At 41.7% G+C, this 19,463-nt stretch overlaps 2 protein-coding genes across 14 annotated transcripts in view; one reads left to right on the top strand and one right to left on the bottom strand.

Annotated features, from left to right (window-relative positions):
* The window catches only part of MAP4K1 (mitogen-activated protein kinase kinase kinase kinase 1), a 61,198-nt gene extending 45,920 nt beyond the window's left edge, over positions 1-15,278 (top strand). Inside the window, exons 8-31 of the mRNA XM_073637978.1 lie at positions 143-215; positions 370-501; positions 586-648; positions 738-819; positions 1,343-1,462; positions 2,033-2,108; positions 2,183-2,238; positions 2,706-2,761; positions 3,665-3,706; positions 5,551-5,617; positions 5,700-5,859; positions 6,361-6,443; positions 8,197-8,281; positions 8,366-8,442; positions 9,053-9,113; positions 9,196-9,298; positions 9,509-9,567; positions 9,677-9,780; positions 10,282-10,459; positions 10,571-10,639; positions 11,643-11,726; positions 11,875-11,945; positions 12,936-12,985; positions 14,950-15,278. Coding sequence (XP_073494079.1) covers positions 143-215; positions 370-501; positions 586-648; positions 738-819; positions 1,343-1,462; positions 2,033-2,108; positions 2,183-2,238; positions 2,706-2,761; positions 3,665-3,706; positions 5,551-5,617; positions 5,700-5,859; positions 6,361-6,443; positions 8,197-8,281; positions 8,366-8,442; positions 9,053-9,113; positions 9,196-9,298; positions 9,509-9,567; positions 9,677-9,780; positions 10,282-10,459; positions 10,571-10,639; positions 11,643-11,726; positions 11,875-11,945; positions 12,936-12,985; positions 14,950-15,016 — 2,018 coding nt within the window. The 3' untranslated portion in view covers positions 15,017-15,278. The remainder of the gene's footprint in view (positions 1-142; positions 216-369; positions 502-585; positions 649-737; positions 820-1,342; positions 1,463-2,032; positions 2,109-2,182; positions 2,239-2,705; positions 2,762-3,664; positions 3,707-5,550; positions 5,618-5,699; positions 5,860-6,360; positions 6,444-8,196; positions 8,282-8,365; positions 8,443-9,052; positions 9,114-9,195; positions 9,299-9,508; positions 9,568-9,676; positions 9,781-10,281; positions 10,460-10,570; positions 10,640-11,642; positions 11,727-11,874; positions 11,946-12,935; positions 12,986-14,949) is intronic.
* A 225-nt stretch (positions 15,279-15,503) lies between these two features.
* The window catches only part of RYR1 (ryanodine receptor 1), a 184,423-nt gene continuing 180,463 nt past the window's right edge, over positions 15,504-19,463 (bottom strand). For all 13 annotated transcript variants that reach the window (XM_073641635.1, XM_073641639.1, XM_073641642.1 and 10 more), the window contains 5 exons: positions 18,734-18,890; positions 18,571-18,635; positions 18,267-18,367; positions 18,125-18,176; positions 15,504-16,835 (listed from right to left, as the gene is read on the bottom strand). In XM_073641635.1, the coding sequence (XP_073497736.1) occupies positions 16,740-16,835; positions 18,125-18,176; positions 18,267-18,367; positions 18,571-18,635; positions 18,734-18,890 (471 nt within the window). In that variant the 3' untranslated portion in view covers positions 15,504-16,739. The remainder of the gene's footprint in view (positions 16,836-18,124; positions 18,177-18,266; positions 18,368-18,570; positions 18,636-18,733; positions 18,891-19,463) is intronic.

The raw sequence follows: 19,463 nt of genomic DNA, 5'->3' as shown, positions 1-19,463 counted from the left end.
AATATTTTCTAGGTATCTTATGGTCTATTTGAACCTCTTCTTGTTATTATATTCAACTTGCGAACAGAAAAATCTTCCTGTGCATACACCTACATAAGCTGTATGGCTAAAGGTTAAAACCCTAAGTTATTTTGTTTTTTAGCTGATTTTGGAATTTCTGCTCAGCTCACTGCAACTTTTGCCAGAAGGAATTCCTTCATCGGCACTCCTTATTGGTACGTAAGTTAAACAGGAACTGTTGATTGCTCGATCTCCTTATTTTGAGATACAGTTGCATTGGATCATCCACAGAGAAAAGTTTTATTAAAAAAAATTATCTCACCACCTATTACACCTGACCTAAAAGGCCACTCTTTTCTGTCCATACAGGATGGCTCCAGAGGTGGCCGCGGTAGAACTCAAGGGGGGTTACACAGAACTGTGTGACGTCTGGTCTCTAGGTATCACAGCCATTGAACTGATTGAGCTACAACCACCCATGTTTCATGTACATCCCCTGAGGTTGGTATTACAATTTCTAATAAATATAGAGTTGATTTATAGTCCTATAAATATTCAAATTTAATATTAATTATGTCTCACCAGGGTTCTCTTCCTAATGTCTAAAAGTGGTTATCAGCCACCGAAATTGAAGGATAAGTCAAAATGGTGCGTAATGCCAGACGGGAATCCTCTAAGTAGAATCACTTTTTGTTGATTTCTGTTATGTAATACCCTCTTATTCTTTTTTTTTTAAGGTCTGCAGCCTTTAATAATTTTATCAAGGTGGCATTAACCAAAAATCCCAGGAAGAGACCAAGTGCCTCCAAGTTGCTCACAGTAAGGGCTAAGTTAATAAAGGACTACAAGGAATGTTCTGTGGAAAGTTCTCCATCATGATGGAAGCCCTGCATTACCTGACACCTGACTCTATAGAAATCACTTTCCTATGCTCTCTATGTTTTCCTATTTCTACGTCTATATACAGTATTTTTTTTACCTTTTTTATCTTGCGAGAAGTACTTTGTCCCTCTAGTTACTCTTGATATTTGTGCGTTACCTTCTACTTTGTCCTAGGACTTGTAGAAGGCCACATTTCTGCTATTCTCCATTCCATTCAATTTCTGTCGGTTTAGTCGAAAGTGCTCTTTGCCCTTAAAAACAAAACCAACAAAAGCATAATGAACTCATTCCTCATCTCAAAGAAATTTATCAGGGGTAAATTAAATCCATGGGAATATGGATTGGTTTATGGCTCCATAAGTGGTAGAAGCCTTGCCGCTAAAGTGAACAGAGTCCTAGACCTTTCTCACTTAGTATGGGAACTTTAGCGTGACTTCTTCCTGTCTTCTCTACTTTGCAGCACCAGTTTGTTGCCCAGACAGGACTTGGTCCTTCTCTCACTATGGAGTTGTTGGAAAAACTGAGAAATCCAGAAAAGCATCATGAAACGTCCAACGCTGAAGAAGAAGATGACACGGAGGTGAGAGATTTGTAGAAGAAACCAAGGAGAAATGAAAACTTTCAATTAATCTCAGTTATATATTGCATATGGTTAGAAGATTATCCCAGATATTCTCAACTCCTACAGGTCATGGATTTTTTTTTAAAACAGTGGAACTTTTGGAAAACATAATTTTGTTAATAAGACAATCCCTGATCAAGATTGTTTTCTGCTTTGACCATTCTCTTTAGGTGGGAGACCGTTTTTTTATTTTAACTTTAGGTGGCTGTTTCATATATGATTCAAAGGTTTTTTTTTTCAAGTGGACTCATTAGCCAAATGGTACCGCAACAAGCAAGTGGCAAAAATCAGACCCGATTGGATTTTTTGCGACTTGCTTGGCACGGTACCCTCGGGGTTGCAGTTTAACCTTGTATTGCGCTGCGATGTAGCAGCGACACCTGGTGATCTTTGGCTACCCGAGTTATGCCACGGTCAAAGTCGCTGTGTAGCCCAAGCCTATTGATGACTACTGATGACTACCAAGTCAAACGGCAAAGGACCCCACCTACATAATACACTGAAATAATAAAACTTTTTGTCCAACAGCTTTTGTCCACATTCTCTCGAATCCTCTCTAAAAAACGTCTTCCCAAAGTTGGACGCTCATCATCAGACATCCACTGTGAGTACGACAGATGTTGGGTATAGGGATGAAGATGAGAGAGTAATGTAAGAATTGTCTCCTTCATCTTGTAGTGATCAATTTAAATCGTCCTCCGAAAACAAAAATGGAAGAACCAAGGGTCCAAAAGGTAACAAGTAAATCAGTTATCCTAATAATAACTCCGAGATCTATGGTCAATAGTCCATCTTGTTTGTGGTCATAGGACCTCTGTATGGTCACATTTATTTTGATCCTGTCTGCTACATAACCATTCTGTGTGAAACACAGACAAAAATAATAAACTCCACATAGGTAACCAAGCCTCGCCCCCGCTTATTTCAAATAGCCAAATATTAGTACCAGCAAAATCCTTTTTTTTTTTGCCTAATTTACCCAAATCAACCATGCAAGTATCCTCGTCTACTTATAGTTTTGTGTTTATTTTTCGTTTGACATGGTTTGATCATCTTCACGCAGTGTCCCTTTAAGGGAGTTGAGGTATACCACTCAATATATTATTCAGTGGACTACTTAAAAAATTGCTGTTTTATACTAGGAACATCAATAATTTGGGCCAAATTATGCACTAACACCTCTTAAATTTTTGGTTTGAAGAGTGACCATGAGCCAAGTCCAGCTCAGAGCACCACGAGTACAGCGCCATATGTCAGGTGAGTGACAGATACATGCAGCTTCTTCTTTGGGGCTCATACTGTATGACCAGTCCATACAACAAATTATTGACATCTAAACGAAAAGCTATAAGGTCATTCTATAGATTGTTGTCGATTTTGGCGGATTGACTGATCATCTAATATGTATGAGGGGGTTGATTTCCCGGCTGCATATGCAGTTGCCAACATTTCTGGGGAAGTTTACATCCCACCCCACCCCATCCCAGCACACATCTGAAAATAACTCACAGTTCTCCCTTAATGCCCATTTTCGGGCGGAGTTTGTATAAACCCCACTCTCTTTGATCTGGGAAATCCAAGACAGTTGGCGGTGTTAAGAATGATCAGGCTGTTGGATTTCAACATGCCCAATCCTTTTGCTCTCAGGGGAATTAAGGCAATGGCTGAAACATCCAAACAAGTGCAGGATAAGCCGAACTGAGTGTGTATGTGTATTGGGGGTTAGGATAGTGGTAGAGCTTTTGGTTGAGTGAGCGTCTTAAAGTGTATGGACATCTTGATCTATCATACTGATCTTAGATTAATCAGTTTTGCTTTATGAATGCTATAAGAAATCCTAAAGGATTACCAAATTAATATTTAGAAAGGGAAATTCTAATTATTTCTTACAATTCCATTTATGTAACATTGAGGTTCTCAGATGGTTTGTCCTCCACCACTCTCACTGACTGACCTCAATGCCTTGTACTAGGGATGGGTAGAGGTGGTGCGGAGATCGTGAGATGTTCTCTGGTGATTGCAGGTGTGGTCAACCAAGTTATATAAATAGCAATAAGATGGGTGATAAATAATCCCACTCCGAGCAAGTTTTTCACTTTTGCATTAGATCATGAATGTGATGGGAACTTTCAATATTCTAAAAAAAAAATTCTGTTTCAGTTTCTGTTCTGACGAAGATGACGATTATGATGATGTTGACATGTAAGTAATAAGACAACTAATCTGTCTTTTCAGATCTTGTACAGGGCTATATTGGAGGTTTACTTTGGGAATGTTCCCTGATTAGAGCTTAGTAGAAAGATTTCTAGGACCCTGGTCCGGCATCCACATTGATATGTGACATGCAGAAGTAGTGCTGTTGCTTCAAAAGCATCCCGCAACTATTAGAAGTAACACAAGCACAGGAGACAGGAAGTGTTGTGCTCCAGAAGCATCCAGCAATTAGAGGGGTTAACACAGTCACAGGAGACAGGGAGTGTTTAGCAGAGCCCCAGGGGGATTGTGGGGAAGTTGTTTACTGTCTGGCTGGAGCCGAAGAGAGAGGTGGTGTGTGATCTGTTTCTGACAGAAGGCAACTGAACAGGATTCAGATCAGGAGAGAAACTAAACACAGATAAACTCCCTGAACTAACAGTGCAGAGTATTATAGGGCCGGAAGATAGGGACTGGAAGGAATTGTGTCACAGGGATCATCTCCCTCTTCAAACCCTCCCCCCTCCCCCATGCAGGATAAAGAATGCTGTGTACTATTGTGTCCTTGTGAAGGAAAAGCCTGTGGTTGTGTATGCATAGTAGTGTGCTGCTAAGACATCTCATCTGTGGGGAATTATGCTATTGAAGAGACTGTAATACTGTGCCTTGTGAAGAAACTACTGTATTGTTACTGGAGCCGGTTGCTCAAGAAACTCAGACTGTACCGTAATGAAGATTGTTGCTGCAATTTCCCTGAATTGCACTGGCCGTGCTTCAGATTAAATTCCACTGTTAAACTGTTGAAAAAGACTCTTGTCAGATGTCTGGTCAGCAATTGAATCTATTGTGTGCCTGAGAGAAACTGCAGCCTATGGTCTATGGTCACCCTGAGTCACTGTTCCCCCAGGATTCCAAAGAATTCATGAAAACCCGTCTCGCCCTATCTGAACCTAGCGGCGTGCGTGTAACAGATACTCCGTGGCACCTGAACCGGGGAAGCGCAAACTTCCTCCTCCGGCACTCAAATGCTGGTATCATGCGGTTGCATGGTCATAGTAATCACAAAAGGTGCCCAGGATGCCGGCATTCGAGTGGATGCCAAGGAAGTTCACACTGCCCTGGTCTGGATGTCATTGAGTACCGACTTGGAAACCAGGATTCTGCAAATCTTTTTTCTCAGCTCTATCACTAATGTTTAACCTGACTGTATTTTTACCAGTTCCCTTTGTATAGGAAAGTGTAGCATGCTAATTTTTACTATACAGGTTGCTGATGTCTACTAGCCCAGCAAATACCAAAAGGATTCTCTTTTGACTTAGAGTGGGTCCTCGGGGGAGGGCCATGGATATGTTCTGTATGCCGAATGTGATTCATAAATAAGCTTCAACTAATGATCTTCCTTTTCTGTCTTCTGGCTTATACTCACCCTTATGACAGTGATGTGTTTTGAGCCTGGTCCAATGTGTCAGTAATGCTATGACCTCCTCGGCATTATTGGCATAGAAGAATATCTGAAGTTGTGGAGGCTTCTGCCGTGATCCTAAAACTCCTTTGTGACTCCTAAGCCGATGTTTGATAAAAAATTTTTTACAAATGTGTTCCTTCAGAGGGCCATAGTTTTATCATAATTATTGCATCTCTTATGACTTGTGATCTCAGCTCACAAAAAAACAATGAACCAAGCTTGAAGTCTTGTGTTCTTAATTTTGAGAAATGTTTACATATCCCTCATTAGAATTTAGTGGAAAGTGACCAAATGTGTAAGACCTATACAACTTATAAGACCTCCGATTATCATGATATTTCTTAAGATTTTATCACTCTTTCCATCTGATTGGTATGTTCCTCCAAAGACCCGGCAGCGCGGACCTCAACAGTGACTCATCTCCTGAGGATTCTCCCCCTCCATTACCTCCTAAAGTGAGTCCAGCCATCCACTTTTGTATTTTATTTCCATACATATTGTATTGTCTCTTCACCACTGACTGTCCATCCCTTACAGCCCAGATTCCGCACTTCTTCTGCTGACATAAAGAGAGAGCCGGACAGGCTGCATACTCCCTCCACCTTGGTCCGATGCTACAGTGGGCCAAATGTCCCGAGAAGTCCAGCACAGGCCTGGCCTGAGAGTTTGGGGACCCAATTACCCGCTGCCAGCTCCGGTGAGTAGTGGGCAAGGGAAGTAGGCATCTACATGGTCTATAAGACCAGGCCGTTACTGAAGGGTAATGGCCTGAACTCACCCAAGGATACTATTCTGGTGAATAAGCTTTGAAAAGTCACAAAATTTAGGCACAATTCGGAGTTGCGCTAAATTTTTCAATTTTTGGCATCTTCATGGGTGTGATGCTACAACTCGTCTAATTAATGCAAAACTGTGGCGTTCCCTGGCCAAGAAATTTAACTCTAGTACCTGACTGAAGTAAGGTTTCTGGCATAGCACATGGAGATGCGCGCCACTCATCAGACGCTTCAGATTCATGTAGAGGCGTGCTATTGAGTCCAGCTCGCCCCCCCTCATCAAGGGCAGCGTGAACCTCTCCGATCTTGATGAATCGGGTCCTGTGTGTTTACGTTTTGCAGTGTGCATAAGACATCTAGATTTTTATTTTATTGATTGTTAATTAGTTTTCTGATATAACCCCTTTTTCCTTCCACTCCAGAGCCATCCCTCTTAGTGCAACATCTTCCAAAAAAACCTCCCCCTTCTCTGCCCCCAAAGAAAGGAAATGTACAAGCAAAACAGGTAAAAGTTTCTACATGTAGATCATCCTCTAACTTATTCCAATATACATGCATATAATTAAATTTATTGCTCAGTTACTTAATAAATCCAAAATTAAATAACTTTCTAAATAATCTCCATTAAAAAATGTCTATCATTTTGCTGCGGCAAAGTGTCTGTAAGTCCTTTATCTAGTTGAGTACTCTGCAAAAAATGATAAGAATCCCTCAGAGCTGCTCCTCGTTCTGAGGGATCTTTCTCTCCCCACCTTTCTCTCAGTGTTAGAGATAGCAGAAGGGAGGAGGTTGTACACATATTTCAAGAATGGAGAGATGGGAAAACATCTAGAGTCTCAGGGAGGTCAGAGATAAGGGCAGGATAGAAGCTGTGCTGACATATGAGCAGTGAAGACAGTAGTATTCTGGATAGACACACAGCTCAGATCTAGCCTATATTACTGGAAGAAACATTCCTAAAAGTGAAAAATCTAAAACTTGGATCAGGCTACCAACTATGTGTGTGTGGGGCCTGAGATTGAATGAAGATTATAGACTGAAGCAGTGCAATTTTATTAACTAACCATATGTAAAAATCACTTTTTCCATGTCAAATTTGTCCATAGCTTTTAAGCATTAACATGTGGCTATTTTAACATAAAAAGCCCTTGAGAAATTACTTGAGGAACTTGCTGGACACCATTGGTCAGATTTATACAATGTCCTAATGCAAGAGCCTAAAAACTGCACCAAAATCAGCGTCAAAATCCTTCTTTGATACATGGCTTTCAAAGTGGATTTTGATGAAGATTTGGCCATTGATTTCATCATTTGTGTCATGGGTTTACTGCAACAGAGAGGGGCCAGAAGACTGCAGCGTCTGATTTCACATACCCCTGCACTGATCAGAAGCACTTCTCCTTCATATTAAATGGTGCAGGTTTCTATTAGCAGCGCAGGAGTTAATCTGTTCAGCTTGGAGTTCTCTGAAGATTCCCAGCTTGGATAATTTCAGCTGTTCAGTATTGGTCACTCCTCTCCTATATATACTCGCCTCTGGCAATCTGGATTTGCCCAAAACTGGGCAAAATGAAAACCAGTCCAGATCAGGAGCCAACCATATAATGTTGACTTGCATAGTCAAAAGCCTAGGTTCTTAGGTTCTCAGATAGTGGTGTGGAAGCCCACCATCTCTCCAGGGGGTACTAAGATTGCCAGTGTTAAGTCTTGTACTGCCTTGTGTGGAGTGGAGGTGTCGATTGTCGGTAGAGATGTTTGGAATGTTTATCTGTGACTGTTGCTTGGTGTTTCGGCTGTGTGCAAATCCTCATCGTCTCCTATTTAGTTTCCCTTCCTTTTCTCCCTGGTGTTCCTCTCTGTTGTCTGTGAGTGCATATTTGTATGATGGGTATTTTCATTTATCCCTGTAAGTCCTTCCTTGTTTGTCTGGTTTGTGTATATACATACACTATTACTCCCCACTTCCCTGTGTGGGGGAGGGGGACAGATATAGGGCCGATTCAGGAGTTCAGCAAGGTACGTGGCCCCAGCATCTTCACCATCAAAATGAATCTGGGGATCAGGGTTAACAAGGTTGCCCCTAGTGTTGGGGACAGGGAAGGAGCCCCTGGCCCCCGGTAATCTGACAACAGAATCGTGACACTTTGCATTGAAATTTTGTTGCAATGACCATAGACTATAGACTATTATATGGCTTTCTTATGTATTAGTATTACACTGAGCCATGTACATAAGCTTCAATACATCCCTGTGTACAGACAAACTTCCAGCTGAAGAAGATCTTTAATGGATGTCCCCTGAAAATCCATTCAGCAACGACATGGAAACATCCAACCTCAAAGGGTGAGAACTACCTTTCAACACAAGCTTTTTTGTGTCTTTTCTTGGATATTTTCTGATTTATTTGACATTTATTGTAAATTTTAGATCTACATGTTATACTGGGAGCGGAGCAAGGGATCTTCACTTTAAACCGCTCAGAGTCACAGGCATCTCTGGACCTAGTGAGTAACCAACTCAAAAAACTAGGAGGGCCCTGCCCAAGAGGACACTTCTGGCTCAGGAATAGTGAGGGAATGGGTGCAGAAGATTCAGTAGGTTGAATTAGGGGTGTCCACAAATACTGTTATAATAGATCTACACATAAGACTTCACTGTAGGCTGTTGTGTATGGGCATCTTAAAGCTCCAAATTCTGTAGAATGATATTCCAGATGGGTTGAAAGATCGTTCTTGCAAGTATTTTCCAAGAATGTTCTTTCGGCACAAAACTGGGCAAAATCAAAACCAGTCAAGATCAGGAGCCCAACATCTAATGTTGACTTACATAGTCAAAAGCCTAGGTTCTTAGGTTCTCAGATTGTGGTGTGGAAGCCCACCATCTCTCCAGGGGATACTAAGATTGTCCTTGTGGTGACATACTTTTGATAGATGCAACAAAGTGTATGATTATAGTCCTTGGGGTGGTTGATTTTGATGGTGGGGGATACTTTGATACTCTCTCTGTATATTACTTCCCTTCATAGATAGCACGAAAGGACCCATGTAAGTCAACAAAAAGCTTTTATTTGTGGCCAAATAATATATTTTTGACACTTTTTTTCCCTTCTTCAAGTTGGTTCCAGGCCGGACGACGTGGGTCTATTCTATTAATAATGTACTAATGTCCATAACAGGTAAGGCAGAAGATAAGGGCATAAAAAATGAGGTCTGGCAATCTGAAACGTGATATCCCAATGTCTTGCTGTCTTCTTTCAGGTAAAGTCTCCCAACTATACTCCCACAGCCTGGTGACTCTCCATGAGCAAATTCGAAGAGAGTGTCGTTTGGGTCACATCCCCACTCACAGACTACTGCCCAGGTATACACAACGGAGGAATTATTCTCCACAAGGCACTGTATTCTCCTCTGTTGTCTTCAGGGGCAGGAGCGGGATAAGACAGTCTACATCCCTACACAATTACTGGAGATTTACTTTGTCTATCATTGGGATAGGCCTGGACATTAGAGAGTGAAGAAGGGACAGGAAAATGTGCTAAACTTTCCATCTATCTCTTTTTTTATACTACAGGAAGAAATCATCTTCCAGCAAAGTACCGGACACTAAGGGCTGCAAGAGTTGTTGTGTGGGTAAGATAGTAGCAGTCACTATACCATGCAGATGGATGACTTTATCTTCTACGACCATGTTCTCTGGTGCTTTCTCCTTATTCTACTTCGGTTATTTTTTCTTCTCCAGCTCACAATGATATATCTGGCAGCTGGTTCCTTTGTGCCGCTCTGGAGGCCTCGGTACATTTGTTGGAATGGTATCAACCTCTTGAAAAGTTCATGTTGCTAAAGGTAATAGCCTTCATTCTGCCCTGCCCTGTTTTTGTCCCGTTAGCCATTAATGGCATTGTAGATTTTCATGTTACATGTAGTCTTCCGGGGTGAAGAGGCACGGGCCACCAATGAGACACTATGTTGTCCGATGCCATGTTGGCTTGGGGCCCTGTACCTTGTTTCCTACTATAAAACTTTCCTCAAAGTGATCATGGCAAGTTTTCTAGCTCTTATGGAGTCCATACTCAGTAGTAGTTTCCTTATCATCTTCTGGTCAGCAGAAGAGGAGGTTCTTCGGTGAGATGTCTTCTCCTAAACAATCTTGGCCACGTTCCTTCATTTTAACCTTCACTTAATTATTAAAGGTCGTTTTTTCTTCACCTTTTACTTGTCATTTTTCACAGTTTAGGAAGAATTATTTAGAATTTTTATATTCCTACTAACACTTTTAATTTGTCTCCCCAATTTTCTCATGTTTCCGTATCATCACGAACCTTGCATTTTCTACTCACACTCAAGCACTTTGACTTCCCCCTGCCATGCCCCTTGAAGATCTTTGAGATGCTGGTGGTGCCAGGAGAACAGTATCCAGTAGTGTGTATTGGAGTTAGTAATGGCTCGTCACCCCATTGCAAAATTCAGTTTCAGACCATCAACCTCAATTCATTGACCTCTTGGTTTACAGACAACAAAGATGGTGAGTGACTTGTACAACTGTCTGTGGTCTTCACTGTACTGAAGCTTTGTAGACATTAGTAGATGCTTTGTATCTGTTATTTATCAGGAGTTTTTTTTTCCATGTTTTTAGAGGACTTGTGGACGGGTCCGGTGCAGGTGACACAGATTGGCTATGACCAAGTCTTGGTATTCACAAACAGTAAGGACCTCCATCTTTCTTTTGGTCTTTTTTCTTTAAAGGGAATGTTCATCCTATGTTATCTACTGTATATAGAGCTGCTATCAATCATTATACGGGAAGAGGTGAGCTGTGACATCATCTATTGTGAATGGTGGATCCTGTGATATCTACTGTATATAGAGATGTTATCAATCATTGTACAGGAGGGGGAGGAGGTGAGCTGTGACATTACCTATTGTGAATGGTGGATCCTGTGTTATCTACTGTATATAGAGGGGTTATCAGTCATTGTACAGGAGGAGGAGGTGAGCTGTGATCTCATCTATTGTGAATGGTGGATCCTGTGTTATCTACTGTATATAGAGCTGCTATCAATCATTATACGGGAAGAGGTGAGCTGTGACATCATCTATTGTGAATGGTGGATCCTGTGATATCTACTGTATATAGAGATGTTATCAATCATTGTACAGGAGGGGGAGGAGGTGAGCTGTGACATTACCTATTGTGAATGGTGGATCCTGTGTTATCTACTGTATATAGAGGGGTTATCAGTCATTATACAGGAGGAGGAGGTGAGCTGTGACATCACCTATTGTGAATGGTGGATCCTGTGTTATCTACTGTATATATAGTTATACGGAAGTGTGAATCTAGTATAAGAACTAGAGACCATTGTCAAAATTGAAAGATTTTCGATTATTTTAGCTGTCAGAAAAGTGCTAATTTGGTCGTTATTTGTCTTTGTCTACCCCTCCATACACATGCCCTGATTACTTGGCCAAAACTATTGGCAGATAAAATCTTCCAAAACCTCATCTCCTATAAGATCTGTCGTTGAAGGAGAGTCAGGAGGTCCCCAACATTACTTGGTTGGTCCCACCAATAAATATGTTATGTGTTTGGCCAACCTTAGTCTTCTTTCTCCAATGTATTTTTTATCTCCAACTTTGGACATAACCTACCTGGTTTCAGTAAATACAAAACATTCATGTTCACAACTCTTCTTTTTTTATTACAGATACACTAAATTTGGTGAACCACAAAGGAGAATCGGAGCATTCATTTTATATCCCTACATTTTCTTTCCCGGTGGACTCCGTAGGTGAGAACTTATTGCTCATGTAGCATATTTCATTCTTTATTCTTGGTGGTATATTACTTTAGATGACCGTTTGGGATCAGAATGGAAATTGATATAATTCAAGATTGTACCAAGACTCATTAAGGATATCTGCTTTTTATGTGTCTAGCTCTTTCTGGAGACCATGTACTGGTTTTAAGGAAAAAAGGTTTCCAGGTATTGAAATTCCATTCCTCAGAGGTAAGTCTGTGTATTCTCTTCCTATAGATTGAGTTAAGTGTGGAAAAATATGGAATAGGGTATCTTTTATATAATCTATAGCTTAACTTTGTTAACCTAGTTGTGATGTTTGGATCTTGGTTTCTAGAATATGATAGGCTCATGGTCACCATATTAGCGGCTTGGTTCTCAACCTGACCCGAGAGTCATACTGCGAGAATGACGAGCAGTATGAGAGTCTGGCTGAATACAGCCCTGTATGCTGCCATCTGCGCCACTTCTGCGAAAACATACTTTGGTCTTTACCCAAGAAGGTGCAGCTCCTGGGCTTCTCGGGGGCGTGACTTTAGGTTGCTCTGTATTATTACCCTGTGAGTAACACCCCATTGTAGAAGCCATAAAAATGAGCAAATAAATAAAAAGTCCTGTATCCCTAGAACCGTATTGGTGGATTTTTTTTTCTTTTTATAAGGGCAGAATTCTCAAGGGAGCAGCGTGAATAAAATATGATCAATATCCGGCTATTTTTGACTTGGTGAAATGTCCTCTTTAATTTGGAAACCATTGATCGGATCACTTAGTAGTTCACAGTCTAAGAATTTAAGCAAGAGCAGGAATGCTTTTGGAAGTCGGAGGACAAGCTACACTGAGGTTCTTTCAGCGCAAGTTTAGGCTGGGGCTACACAGGAACTTTATACGACATAGGTTAGGAGGCCAAAGACTTATGTGCTCCACCGTAATGCAGGTGAATAGGGTGGCATTGTGACCACCAAGTTTCAAAAAGTCAGACCCAGCCGGATTTTTGGTAATTTGCTTGCCGCATTACCCTAGGAGTGGCAATGTGACCCCCATTCACCTCCATTATAGCAGCTGAAAATGGCGATCTTTGGCCCAGTGACCCGAGTCGCGGCCCTGGTCTAAGTGAACACCTTTAGTACTTAGTGTCTGATGATGATCAATACAAACTCTACTCTTCCAGCTACTATTTCTGAGATCTGTTATCATCCTCAGGTGCTGATTGACTGTTTAGATCGCAGCTTACGCTTGTTGTCTTCAGACAGGTGAGAACATGGAGACTCCTTTATTTATACTGAAAATTACTCGGAGCTCACGATAAGAATTTAGGCAGAGGGAAGTTTGATTTCCTTATCTTTGACTTGTAAGCTCTTGTGTAGGTGTGGGCTGATTGAGGTCGGGGTCACACATAGTGCTATATAGCGGCCGAGTGCTATCTGCTTCCTAAATATCGCACTGACTTTCTGTTGCATCATTAGAGAATAATTACTAATGACTTGCCTGCTGTTGATAGCCATGCGGTTTCTGCAAAAGTGTGCGGCCATTAACAGGTAAGACTTTAGCAATTTTTTAAAGCTACTGCAACATTTAAGTTACCTATTTTTGCCACGCAGCCCAAGTTGACTATGTGTATGTGTAGCTTCTAGATCGCAGCACAATACAAGTGAATGGGCTCAGATTGTGACACCTAAGACACCACAAAGTTTCAAAAACCCCAGAACCCAGTTGGATTTTTTGCAACTTGCTTGTCGTGGTTGTAACACGTTTTCCTTCTCTGCCTGTCCGCTTCTCTGTTCTCCACACACACACACACACACACTCAGGTGAAGATCACCTTGACCAGAGGGGTGTCCTGACTTCTTTCCTTGTCTGAGCACACAGACTAGACTGAACTTCCTGTTCCTGTAACTAACCCACAATTTCCAGTTCTCCTCCCCAACCTGGGCCGGCCTACAGTTAACTCTCATAACTGTCTCTGTCCCACTGTATGTCATTAGGCAGACTTCAACTATCACCCAGTTCTGTAGGGAGACAGCGACATCTTGTGAATGTTAGTTAGTACTGCAGGCCACAGGGAAATTAACACTTGTTACCACAAGAAAACATATCAGGAACAAAACATTATTCACATCCTAGATATTCTATTCCACAGCAGCATTGATGTCTTCAGAGAAGAATATGGCAACTGGTCCACCTCTTCACATGGTCGCAATCTCCTAGCAATGCGATCCCATTCACTTGTACTGCGCTGCGATCTCGACGCTACACATAGTCATCTTTGTGTCGCCCCAGATTTCGGTAGCAGCTTCTCGCCAGACACACCTGATACATGTGCGCAGAGCAGGGTTTGTGACCTCAGCCTTCATATTTAGAATTTCATCTTTCCACCTTGACAGAGTCAGTAGCATGGTGGTGCCCAGCGTACATGCAGCTGTGTACTGCACTTTTAGTCCATACAGTATGCTTTTGTAAAAAATTGGAGGCATATGAAGGCGCAATATGGCACCAAATACTTCTATGGGTGCCGTATTGGAGGAAGCCATAATAGGCTCCTGCACATGAGTCCATACGTTATGTCACCAGGGACTTATCCACTGCAGAACTTCCACAGCAGCAAAATATGCATCACATCATGCAGATTTTATTGCGGAAATACTTGGCCCTTAGCAAAGTGAAAAAGCCGCAGCATAAAAAACGGCAATGCAGATCAATTAAAGCTTCAGCTTTTTTTAACGCAACCGGAGTGTGAAATTTAGCAAAATCTCATCTATTATTATTTTACTGTATTACGCTGTGGAATTTCCACATGCAAATCTGCAGCATAAAATCCACAGTGGGAACATAGATTTAGGCTGGAGCTATACGGCAAGTTTGCACGGCCAGATATAGCGCTCTGGTGAGGCTTCAGGGCAGTGTGATGAAAGTTAAAATTGGAGGTGCCGCAACTGCAACAACCAAGTTGCAGCTTGGCTGTTCCAGTAACATCACCTTCACATGAACTTTCATTACACCGCTCTGCAGCCTCACCAGAGCGCTATATCTGGCCGTGCAAACTTGCCATATAGCTCCAGCCTAAACGTAGAGTCCACATTGTGGATCCAGAGCTGACGGACTTCTTACAATTTGTGTGCCGCGATGCCATGTGGCTCACAGCCAAAGTTGCCAGTAACCTCAGCCTTATAGAGACGCTACTACACATCTGAAGACATCTTTTTTTTTTCTTTCCCAGAACAAAAATCATCGTAGAGGCTCCACAATCCGATAACAGCAACACAAACTTGTACATCCATGACTAATAACCTTCCAATGGACAGGACAATAACCCTCATCAGCTGGATCCGTGACTACTAATCCAGGAGCTTCTGCATCCAATGACCTGATGCTGCGGGAGAGGAGCCAGGAACTTAAGACAACATCACTGCCTTGGTAAAGGACTGGTCTGTGTATTATGTATAAGCTTTGTGTATGGGCACTGCTGCGGCGGGATCGTGGGAGATAATGAATGTCGCCGCAGTAAAATGGTTTTATGCACTTTTAATAAAAGATTGTTGTACTTGTCCTTGGTTTGTACCCATTGACTTAACTAAAAATTTCAGCCTCTTCTCATCAGATGCCGACATCTGAGAGGTGCCATATTATTGGGGTGAGAGCTTTGGACATCATTGGAAAGGAAATCATGGAAGATGGGAATATCCCTTTAACAGTGTCATAGGAGCCCAGACCGATTATACAGTGATGGCATATGGGAAATATCTCTATAACGAGAATGAAAAGACCACGAAATTTGACAGCGTCATCAATAAATATTTTATTAGACGAAAAATGACAAAAATGTTGCACAGTGAGCGCTACCCATCCCCCACAGGCTACTGCCCTAAATTCTGCTTCCTTATGACCAATCCCAGACGGATAATCTGCACGTATCTCCACCAATCTGAAGCAATATTTGTGTAAGGGGAGATGCGGGGAATATATTGCTGATCGGTGCGGTAGGTGTTGGACAGATGCAAAAGAAGAGAGAAACAAGATTGTCACAACCCACTCCGCACCATTCAACGACTACATTCAGGCAGCCATTGTATGAAGTAGTCAGGACTCCGCTCCGGCAATACGGTAAACGGTCATACCTGCAAAACAATACTAAACCCACATATCAAACTGTGGTATTTCTCCTACAGGGGGAGGTATAAGGCACTAGAAGAGAGCGAACACAGTTACACAATAGTGACGACAGAAGCGGCCAGACTTCCAAAACTTTGTGCTTGTGTCTGATTGTCCAGGCCATGTAATATAAGGGCACATAGCCGGGGCCAAGGTCAACACAAGGTCTAGCAAAGCTTTAACAATTTCCAAATTTTTAATTTTCTCTGCAACTCGAATCAGAAAAAAAGAATTAGCTAACTAATTAAACATAAATTTGGGATTTAGTTGACTTGCTACAAACAAAATGGCAGACAAAATTTTTGCAAAAAGTCTCCAGTCAGAGGTTGTGTATTGGGTTCACGGATCAATGGTGAAGCCTTTTGTTTTTTTTAAACCATTACTTACACACAGAAAAAAGGTTTCTCTATATATACCCATTGCATGTTGGAAATGAACGAAAAGGGTTCACCAGTGTTGAAAGAGTGACACTAAAGTGACAGTAATACACAAACTAACAATCCCCCGTCAGCAGATCTTCACAAGTAACTGCGCGTCTCTACAGAAAGTTTTGTTGGCAGTGAAGACATTGACATATTGTTACTGCCGTCAAATTCATGGTGGAAGAAAGAGGACATTTGGGCAGCGATGGTTGACGTCTCTGAGAACCTTAAAACTTACGATGTTAAGTCCCGGCAAAAGTCTTTTGAAGACCACGTTATCTTAATCGTCAAGAGTCCTGCAGAGAATTTTGTAGATATCATAACATCCAGTTAGTAAAATGATCACTTCTATGAAAGAAGAGATGGAGGTGGATTATCTCTCCAATGTCTCTTTCAGGTTCTTGGATCAAAAGTAATTTAGATCTTCTAGAAACGGTTATCCAAGCTGATCTTCATAAGTTTTCCGGAAACAGTCTCCAGCCGGGAAGAAATCCCAACACCTCTCCTGGTACATCTTCCAGACATACGACTCCTGTATGGCCAATAAATAGTATACATTGAGTGTGCCATGTCAATGTGATGCCACACTTAAAAAAAAACAGTGAAAGGTCTTTTATACTTTAAAATGAGCACCTTCTCCGATTTCTGATGCTCCACTAATTCTAGACCAGTTTTTCTTTTTCTTCTGTGCTCCTCCATTCCAAAGTTATGCCCCCGCGGTAATAATGGTGCAAATTTTCCCTTCAACCAACTGGGCGTATACCACAGAACTATGTGGGCGTGGCTGTGTTTTCATTGGCCAGTTTTAGAGGAGAAAAAGCAAACGCCCCCAGAAAAGTCCTGTGGTATACGTCCAGTTGGTTGAAGGGTAAATTTGGACATTTCTTACCAGGGGGCTTAACTTTGTAACAGAGATACGGGAGCAGATTTCTTTAATCTGATAAGGTATTTCACATGACTTACTAATGCTGCAATGTTTCAAAAATGAACTTTAATCTTGCAGAATCGCATGAATAAATGAGGAAGGACTAGTTCGGCATGGCATATCTTACCCCGGACTAGTCCTGCCTCCAAGCTTCTAATCATTCCTCCGTGGCCATGATTGAAACAATTATGCCCAAGGACTACTCCGGGATGCTCTACTCGACTAGTCCAGCCTCATCCGCATGCAACGCTATGGGATTCAAATTACTTTTTCAAACACTGCAGACTTGAAGTTACATAAACACCTTATCAGAATAAAGAAATCTTCACCACTACCGTTTTATAAGAGCAGTTGGGGACAGTCAGGGGAAATTCGACAGGTTCCCCTGAAAGATAAAGATCGGTGTACACCACATGCCAATTACCAGTGAAGAGTCATAAAGCTAAGGCCTCTCTCACAAGCAGTCAGGCACGTCGACGCCTTTCTGGCTTGATTGACATCCAGAAAAGGCTGCTCCATTGGCATTCGGCGCACTCGCAAAGACGAGAGGTCTTCAAGCTCATCTGCATATTGTACATATACTGGGTGGCTATGGAGCTGCCATAGGGACATCAATAAAGGCTGGAATGGGTTGGACCCATTAGGAAAGAGGAACCATTGTCATGAGTCTTCCTTGTTTATCGAAAGAACTCCGTACATTGTGTATTGGCTGTGTCTGATATTGAAGCTTAGTTTAATTCCCAGAAATCTGCAATACCAAGCACCACAATCACCAGTTGTATGGTATGATCAGTAATTAAGAGGGTTTGACATGGCCCCTTAAATAATACTTATCACCCGTCCATAGAATAGGCGATGCAAATCATTAAAGTGAGAAATGGTGGCGAGAAGCTCACCTGCCCAGTGTGTTCTGTGTCATCCTTGTTAATGAGATACATCAAGAAGAACCTATAGCAGAGATCACAGAAGAAGTCAGACCACAATACTAAAACTCATAATTTCATTGTTCTCTCAGCCGCCACCGTCCCCAAGACTCACATATAATTGGCCAAGTTATGTTCTTCTAGCGTGTGCGTCTCGAAGCCGTGCGGCGTCGTATCAAAGTAATCACTGCCAATGCCACAGATGAAGCATTTGGTCTAGAGACAGAATAGAAAAACAAATGATAATTAATAAGACTACATTTCCAGAAAGGTTGCAAAGTACAACAGATGAGAGATGAGATGATAAATGTCTGGAAGATGAAATCTAATGGAAAGAGAATTGGATTAGCTAAGAAAAATAAATAACGAGAATGTCAATGTAGGAAAACAGTAAAAAAATAAATAAAATATAGTGTCACCTCCATATCTTCCTTCACTTGTTCTTGTTGGTCTCTCAGCTCTCCAAATGCATCAATGATCAGACCTGATGGAGGAGAACATATATTACTCATTATATTTGATGACCATTTGCTTAAGCCAAGAGATTGGTCATTGGAAGGAGGCAATGGAAGAGTAACCTACCCTGAATGATGGCCAGGAGGATGACAATAACAAAGAAGAAGAACGTGATGTCAAAGACCACGCGGTAAAGTTCATACTCGTCTCCTGCAGGGTCTTCAATCTCATCCCCGATACCTCCACCAGCTCGTACCCCAACATACATATGGAAGAGGTAACACTGTGAGGAGGAAAGTACAAAGAATTGTGTGTTAGGACAGGTAAGAAATAAACTTACGCTTGGCTGATTGAAGGGTGTAAATGTCTGGCTGTTATTGTCTTTGGTGACGACTCTCCAAGAACATCCAGGAAGCACCTAGAAAAAGAGGAGATCTCCTGGACTCTTGGAAGAGTTGGCCAATTTCGCTGGCACTGTCAAAGCATCCTAAAACCATCTGATGATCCAGGTTCAGAAACATTCAGGCCAAATACACATTCAGGGGGTGTGGGAAAGGTGTAGTGGTGCCTGAAAAGGGGACATGGCCATATGGGAAAATGTTGGTGTTACAGTCACTTTCCTCCTGGAAAATCATTTTATAAAGTGGCAAGTGTGGCTATAAATATAAAATACTTCTAAAATTAATATGATACCATTTGGTGGCACCGTAGGGTGGCCCATAGAGTGCCTAAAAGTTACACAACCATAGAGACTCAATGTGCCATCAGGTATTTTACACATAACTACTTCCCCATTAGTCATGGCACACTTTAAAGCCCCATCATTAATTCACTAGGAAACACCCCCAAAACATCC

This window comes from Phyllobates terribilis, unplaced genomic scaffold, assembly GCF_046119375.1.
Source record: "Phyllobates terribilis strain yellow unplaced genomic scaffold, ASM4611937v1 Scaffold_7__3_contigs__length_470593459, whole genome shotgun sequence".
NCBI classification, from domain to species: domain Eukaryota; kingdom Metazoa; phylum Chordata; class Amphibia; order Anura; family Dendrobatidae; genus Phyllobates; species Phyllobates terribilis.
This window is presented reverse-complemented; position numbering and strand designations above follow the sequence as displayed.